The sequence below is a fragment of the Suillus subalutaceus genome (assembly GCF_016647625.1).
Source record: "Suillus subalutaceus strain FC151 chromosome Unknown DFJ58scaffold_112, whole genome shotgun sequence".
NCBI classification, from domain to species: Eukaryota; Fungi; Basidiomycota; class Agaricomycetes; order Boletales; family Suillaceae; genus Suillus; species Suillus subalutaceus.
Genome location: NW_024540361.1, coordinates 150,982 through 158,354, shown reverse-complemented (window position 1 = coordinate 158,354; position 7,373 = coordinate 150,982). Strand labels below are relative to the sequence as shown.

The 7,373-nt window shown below is 46.9% G+C and overlaps 2 protein-coding genes across 2 annotated transcripts; one reads left to right on the top strand and one right to left on the bottom strand.

The window, feature by feature from the left end:
* Positions 1-511: 511 nt before the first annotated feature.
* DFJ58DRAFT_844511 (uncharacterized protein) lies at positions 512-2,770 on the top strand (the record flags this gene model as incomplete). Its single annotated transcript, XM_041393087.1, has 7 exons — positions 512-602; positions 657-814; positions 1,002-1,127; positions 1,181-1,354; positions 1,414-1,719; positions 1,773-2,275; positions 2,329-2,770. The coding sequence occupies 7 exons, from the start codon at positions 512-514 to the stop codon at positions 2,768-2,770; spliced, it is 1,800 nt and encodes a 599-aa protein (XP_041240157.1).
* Positions 2,771-5,234: 2,464 nt separating this feature from the next.
* Positions 5,235-6,652, bottom strand: DFJ58DRAFT_49997 (uncharacterized protein). Its single transcript, XM_041380705.1, has 4 exons — positions 6,368-6,652; positions 6,043-6,300; positions 5,727-5,990; positions 5,235-5,669 (listed from the first exon to the last, which is right to left on the bottom strand). The coding sequence occupies exons 1-4, from the start codon at positions 6,507-6,509 to the stop codon at positions 5,353-5,355; spliced, it is 981 nt and encodes a 326-aa protein (XP_041240156.1). The 5' UTR covers positions 6,510-6,652; the 3' UTR covers positions 5,235-5,352.
* Positions 6,653-7,373: the final 721 nt, after the last annotated feature.

The following is a 7,373-nucleotide window of genomic DNA, read 5'->3' as shown; positions in this document are numbered from 1 at the left end:
CTCATATCCCTCATCGCCATCTTGTGCAAATCCACCGCCTAGCATGAGCTCATGTTCCCCTGTGGGGAGTTGGGTGAGGTAGTCATAGCCTATTGGTCAGGTGTAGAAGACAAAGGAGCAGTGGGAGGTAGGGTTGGAATCAGGGATAGGGAGGGATTGTCCAGGGCATTGGCGTTGGAGGTGCATGGTATGTTAGTGCAGAGTGAGAAGCTGTGGGTGGTAGGTCAGTTTGATTGGTTTCGTTGGGAAGAAGCAGTTATTTACCAGTCAGGTATTGTGATAGAAGCTTTGCGAGGATTCCAGTCATGAATTGGTATGGATGGGTTGCGCCTGCACTGGAAGATATGCAACCCAGCGTATCAGATGCTAGGTGGTTGCATTGTGCAGGACTCAATAAACCATGAAAGACTTGGACAAATTCGGAAAAATTGTCACGTGCCCACCAAATAACACGTCAACAAAGGACAATATCAGACGAACTCACCAGATTCTTTATGTACTGCGATCAACGATGCCCCACAACAAAGGAAAAACGGTCGGAAAGATGGACAGGGTTGCAAAGAATCTCAGTCGCCTTGAGACTAAGCTTCGTCATGTACAACGTGAGTCAAATGTTGAAGTTCTAGAAGGAATAGGAGTAACATTTGTGTGAGTAGGAAACGATAATTGTGGAAGGCTCGGCCCCACTGGGCATGCGAAGAAGCTAATTGACAAGCCCAAGGGTCAGGCAGGGAGATCAGAGCTAAAAGGAGGGTATAATCTTCAACAAGCGATGGGATTGGCCGGTGACAACCGGAAATATAATGCGTTTAGAGTGAGTTGTGTGGACTGAGCACTTTGAGATGATTCATACTTTAATTAGATGATCGCACGGCGATATACGAATCGATACCTCGACACGGAGAAAAACTCTCAAAGAGCAGGACAAACTCACTGTCACACTCCTTTTATCATGTATTGTGTCCTTTTCTGTGCATATATGCTACTCTAACCATGCTCAGGCACAGCGCAAACACCAGTTTCTGGCAAAGTTCCGTGACAATTGGCCATTCAATGACTTTGTGGCTAGTTATCTTCGCAATCATGTCCAATACACAAAGAAGCATGCAAGTGAGGACGACTCAGAGGTATGCAAGTTATTTGATTGAAAGCTGCAAGCTAATTGAGTGTATGCACACAGACAGATGACTCAGATCTCAGTGACGGGGAACTTGATGACATGCTTAATGATGGTGACAATACTTCAACCTCAACTTCACGACGAAAACGACACCAGCGCATACATGATTCAGATGATTCAGGGACTGACGAGGAGCACAACTCACGACCTCAAAAAAAACTCAAGTTCGCACATGTGAGTATTCAAGACCTTTCAATTACACTACTAATACTCAAAGCTACCGTGACTTGCAGGTGTCTATTCCTGCTCGTGCAAAGCCAGCTCCAGCACCTCGCATAAAGCCAGCTCCGAAGTCAAGGATGACCCAGGCTCCTTCTCGCCATCTAGACCTGCCGCTGCCCACTCCAACCCGTCCAGACCCACCACCTGCCACCAAGTCGAAGCCAATATCCTCATCAGACACACGCACCACGAAGGTTGCAACAGAAGGTCCATCAACTACCAAGCCGAAAGCAAAAGCTGTGCCTATTCCTCGCAGCACTCGTGCCAAGACCAAGCCTAAACCACTGGCAACTGAAGCCTCTGCGGCACATCTCAAGGTTTAGTGATTTATCATCGCCACTGGCTGACATTTGAACTCATTGAATCGTAGATTGACACTGCCATCAATGATGATGATGACACTTATGAGTTTGCTGACCTCCCCTTGGTCTGTCCGAACAATAACTGCAGGGATCTTGTGCCGGCAGACCCCAATATTGAGCTGGTCAAACAGCTTCGACAGTGGAATTCTTTCAAGAACACTAACCGCTGTTTGACATCAGAGGGTCTACGGCTGGAGCTCGAGATATGCGCAGCACTTCGACAACTGCGTGAAGAAAAGCTCAATATTCAACGCGCCAAAGCACGAGGATGGCCAACTATCATCACCTGGGAGACCGTCTCAGATCGAGTCCTCCAAATGGAGGCTGAGTTGAATCTCATGATTCACGATAAGAACACAAGGCGCTACAGTTTTTTCAACAACATGTTTCTTGAAGATCTTTCTTCCACAGGTCTGCAAAGTGACTCCGCCGAACGAGAATTTTCCAAGCTGGCCATCACCAGCAGACAGCGCATACCGGCAATGGTTACAAATCACGCTCGTCCTGGATAGTGAGTTACTCTTTGCGTCGTGACATCACCCTGCATTAATGACATCTTGTTAGCTACGGGGAGAAAGGAAAAGCGATAATCCAGTCTGCGATATTTTCCATGTTCGACCATGAACAGATTTCCAACGAGGCCTTCGCTCCCCTTGACTTCAAGGTCTATATCGAATACTACCTCATACCTTGGGTCGCTATCCACTTAATATTGAAGGACCTTGAATGCAGTCTAGAAGAGGCATATGAAGAGATGATTGCTAGCGCTGATTCAGGTGTTTCTTTGCATCCAATGACCGAAGAAGACTCACGCATTGAAAGAATTACATGCCAACACTGTGTAATGGCTGCCGAGAAACGGGTTGAGAAGGTCGAGCGCTTCCGCAAGGAGATGAATGATGAAATCGAGAAGGGAAAGGAGGAACAGAGGATGCATGACGATTTAGCTGCAAAGATTGCTGCCAAGGTGTGTAGTATCATGTTTTGCGTTCGGTCATGGGCTTAAATGATCATCTAGCAGCGCGCACGCAAAGTGGTATGTCCTTTCTCGATGCTTACACTGACATTGTCTTGTTCACTTTAGCTCATATTCGTTGTAGAGACTCGATCCTGGGTAGCCTCACAATGGCACATATTGCAACATAGGTCGAGTCTACAGTATCATGCATGTAACACGACACTTGCGCAATAAACGCGACGTTCGCGCGACGCGCGCGACTTAGGCGACACTTCCGCGACATAGGCGACACTTGCGCAACTTGCGCGCGCTTTAGGCGAATTTTCCCGCGCCTAAGCGCTATACGGCGCCTGACTTCCCACTGTGTTTTCCCATGTCCAACCAAGTTCCCAGGTATGCATTTCTCCATTTATCATTTATTTCAACATCGTACCATGTTTATTTTCACTTGGTACACATTTTTCATTACACATTTTTTTACTTTACACAACACACATTACCACGGACCACCATCATCATAGACAGTCACCATCTCCGAGTTTTTATTATGTTTTGAATAAATCATCGCAAGCCCTAGTAGCAGTTAGCTCTAGTGGCCATATCCGCATCAGTTGTCTTATCAGCATCTCAGTACACATCTTAACATCTCACTATCGCTCGCATACCGCTTTCACCCAGTTCCGCTTTTCGACGCGCGACTTTCCCGCGCTTCGCGCGCCTATAGCGCCTTTGTTCCCGCGCTTTCGCCTTATCACGCGCTTTGCGCATTCCCCCTAGAGTTGACCAGTGGATATTTGCTTTCTCCACTTCCCCTAAGGGACGAACATATCGCACTCATATTTTCCTCCCTTCAACAATTATATCAGCTGCACCCTCAGCTGAGTTGAAGATCCTTCATCGTGTCATTACACATTAGCCTGTTGCTTCCAAATCGCAACCAACAGCGGGTCCTTCAAAATTTCCTGGATCATATGATGATGCAGCATATGAAGACGACGACGAATCAGAGCTCTCTGAACTGGTGCGCTCTTGAACTTTTATTCACACCAACTTTCCCCTTGAATTCCTTCCTCGCTTAGCCTGAGAGCATCCAGGTTACCCCGGTACCACGGCCTAAACCTTCACGTGCACGACCAGCAAGGCGAAGGGTAAGTTTTTTCTATGCGTGCTGTCTCACTGATGATTTGTCTGTTTCAGTCACGCAGATGAGCCATCCGCCCCCACCGGGTCTTCGTCTGCTCTTCGGTCCTTCATCTTCAGCCCTTCATCTCTGCTCTTCATCTCTGTTCTTCAAAGTGGTCTCTGCTCTTGGGTCTTCCGTCTTCGGCTCTTCGTCTTCGGCCCTTTGTCTCCGCTGTTGGGTCCTTCGTCTTCGGCTCTTTGTCTCTGGCTCTTTGTCTTTGGCTCTTCATCTTCGGCCCTTTGTCTCTGCTCGCCGTTTCAAGCTCACTGATCAATTGCAACTGCTGTACTTTGCTTCGTGTCTTTCTGTTTATGCATTAGATGTCTATTTGTATTTGCCTGTAACGTATTAGCACTGCCCTAATGCTGCATTACGATTGGACAATTCTAATGATGGCCTCAGTCTTTTCCAGTGATGGTCTCAATCTTTTCCAGCGATGACTTCAGTCTGTTCCAGTGACGGTATCAATCTTTTCCAGTGACGGTATCAATCTTTTCCAGTGACGGTATCAATCTTTTCCAGCAATAGCCTCAGTTCTTTCAAGTGATACTCTCGCTATATTTTAATGATATGTTCACTCAAATTTCAATGAAGACGCTGCTGAAAATTCTGTATGTCAAATTGGTCCTTTCAGTGATATAGAAATCGCTGGATTCTAGTGAGCGACACGCTGAATTCTGGTAGGCATCCCTATGGGAATCCAGTGATTCCATTCACTGGATTTCCGTGAGTGCACTACCCACAGTGCACAGTGTCCCTCCCAGTTGGTTGTTGCGAGGTTTGCAATCCAACACAAATTCGAAAGGTCTTCATCATTGGTCATGTGGCTGGCTATTGCAATTATATTCAGCCTTGCAATGTTTTCCATGTTCTGAAGTTGTATGGGGGAGGTACGAGCGGGGTTTGGAGTTTCTCATGAGCAAATGTAATATGCATCCAGTGTTTGTTGTTTCTGTCTTTCACCACACCCGTCAACCCAGCGTTGCGGAGTATTTTTGTATCCCCGTCAACCTTTCACTCTGTATCACTGTGTGCTCCTTCCCATGATAGTAGTACACCTCGCATCGAGTATTGGACTTGATCAATGCATCCTGCGACCCTGCGCAAAGCTGGCCACCGAGCATCATTTTCGTGTCTTGGGCAGATCTGTGATCGAAGTCAAGAAGTTCAGCTTGTGCTTGAGCTCACGCCTTGAATCACGTATTCTCCCTGCACGAGCCTCAGAGTAACTAAGATCCCACCTTGCGCAAATGACTGCAGTGCTGGAACACCAGCCAGATGGACGTTGTGCACTGTTATATAATTCCTCAGGCCGCCAGATCAACAACATAATCAGAGGTCCTTGATGCTGAATTAAAGTGTACGGCAGCACTTTAAGGAGTCTGAATTTTGGCAGGACAGTGAATGCATCTGCCGGACAAATCATTGTGAAGACTACGCAAATTAATCACAAGTACTCTCGATACTCGGGAGGAATGTCCACCTGTCCGCGGAACGGACCACCAGTTATACGGACACCACCGTCTTCATGTAGGTAGACTTGTTCCTCGTTGGCTATCTGGGGAGGGAAGAAAGTATCGGCCTCCAAGTCCTCAACACGACTCACATTCCAAATGCCTACGACAGATGGTGGGACAACAGAAGACTGGGGACGGTTTGAACGGGGCCAATCACCGAGCCCAACGAGAGACGCGTTCGACGTGATCGAGAAGGGGTGGTTGCTGCGAACCTGAGATACGAAAGGGTTGAGAGCATTGTCCACATCTGTGTCCGCATATAAAAATTAAAATATGAACTCGTCATTTTTAGAAATCAACAAACTTGTTTCTCCGACTACTGCTTGAGCATTGCGTTGTCTCCGCAGGTAAAAAATCAGCGCCAGTACAGCCACAACCAGTACTGCCCCTCCGACCACACCTCCAATCACTGGCGCATTGTTTTTATTGGTAGTTTGTACTGCAGTCTGAGGGACTGGCAATGACGATGTCGATGTGTTAGTCAGAGGTTCGGAAGTAGTCGAAGATGATATTTGGATGGGTTGTTGACTATTGGTAGTTGCCGGAGATGACGGGCTAGGTGATGTCGCTAGCGCCCACGATAAAAAAAATGCCATGTTTCGTGATATGAAAAATCTTACCTGACAACGGGGTATACTGAACATAGTCAAGCCAAAGATAGCTGCTCTGATTGAGATTGGTGATTTTTAATTGGTGTGGACCATTGCCCAATGTTGGAGAAGTAAAAAAGTTGTAGTGATACAGAGTTCCTCCTTGTGCAGGAGCTGTAAAAGTCACTGCAGGTTGATCATCAACCTGGTATGATGAGATCGGGGCTCCCACATCTTGCCCCGCATAATTGATGGGACCGACGGTACCAAAGACGCTAACACTGACACCTAATAGCGCACTACGTCAGTACAAGAAACTTACAAATTCTACAATGCCAGGAAAATTGTTACCAACCAGAAAAATTGAACAAGGCCATCGAACCTGCCGTATTCGTTCCTGTGGTAGTATTATCGTATTCGAATCCCGCTTGACCGCCCTGAAACCATGAACCGTCATAAGTGAAACTAAAGTCACGGTCGTCGAGGGTTATGGACATGGAAGAGAGATAATCGTGATCTCACGAGTCGTAAGACTAACGTTGCTTTTATCGAAACAGTAATTAGCTGGAACCTTGTTATTCATGGATGTGAGAGTATCAATCATTTAACTTCCCTTTTGTATGCTGTGTAAAACTCCCCATCACTGTCCTGTAAGAATGGAGCGCCTGCTTTCCGTGGATGTTGATTTGCTGTGTGAGTTCGATAATGACCTGGTTTACACCACGTTCGTAACAAAGCGTGGTCTCCATTTTACATTCAAAACTAGTTTGAACCGAATATGTGTTAGATAATTCGCTTGAAACCACTCCCTTGGAAGAGTGCTGGCACCTCTGTTGCGCCGTGGGGCATAGTGTTGCAGTGCTCGAGTCTAAACCATGATATCACAGTGAAAGGCTGCTGGAGACACAAGGCACTGATGCCGAGGTCCTGTAGAGCGCTGGGAATGGCATGGATATCTTCAACATAGTAAGCCTCGAGGAAAGTCTAGACCAACCAACCAACACGCACGAGACCTACTCCACTCTGCTTCACGGCATGCACAAATCAACGGACACTTCTCCATTCGTTCCTGTGGTGATTATGAATCCGCTAGATTATAAATCAGTATCGATCGTGTAGAACGTTAACATAAGTTTAATAGCAAAGCACATGTCGTGATAGGCTCACGTCGACGCTCAAGTGCTCAAGTGCTCACCGATTGTTTCAACGTTCAAAATGGGCGCAGCTGACTACTTCCCTAATATGTGTCTCCTCTCAATACTATTATTGGGCTGCCACACTTCATGTCAACAGAAGATGATGCGTTCCCCTCCTTCACATCCGGACATCAGCGCTGAACGTGAACGTCGCCATGAGGAAGG

Excerpts from the sequence above, each read along its gene's own strand:
- DFJ58DRAFT_49997 (XM_041380705.1), bottom strand. The coding sequence starts at position 6,509 with ATGTCCATAACCCTCGACGACCGTGACTTTAGTTTCACTTATGACGGT. Across the intron at positions 6,301-6,367 it reads GGCCTTGTTCAATTTTTCTG|GTGTCAGTGTTAGCGTCTTT; the intron begins GTTGGTAACAAT and ends GTGCGCTATTAG. Across the intron at positions 5,991-6,042 it reads TCAGTATACCCCGTTGTCAG|CGACATCACCTAGCCCGTCA; the intron begins GTAAGATTTTTC and ends CGTGGGCGCTAG.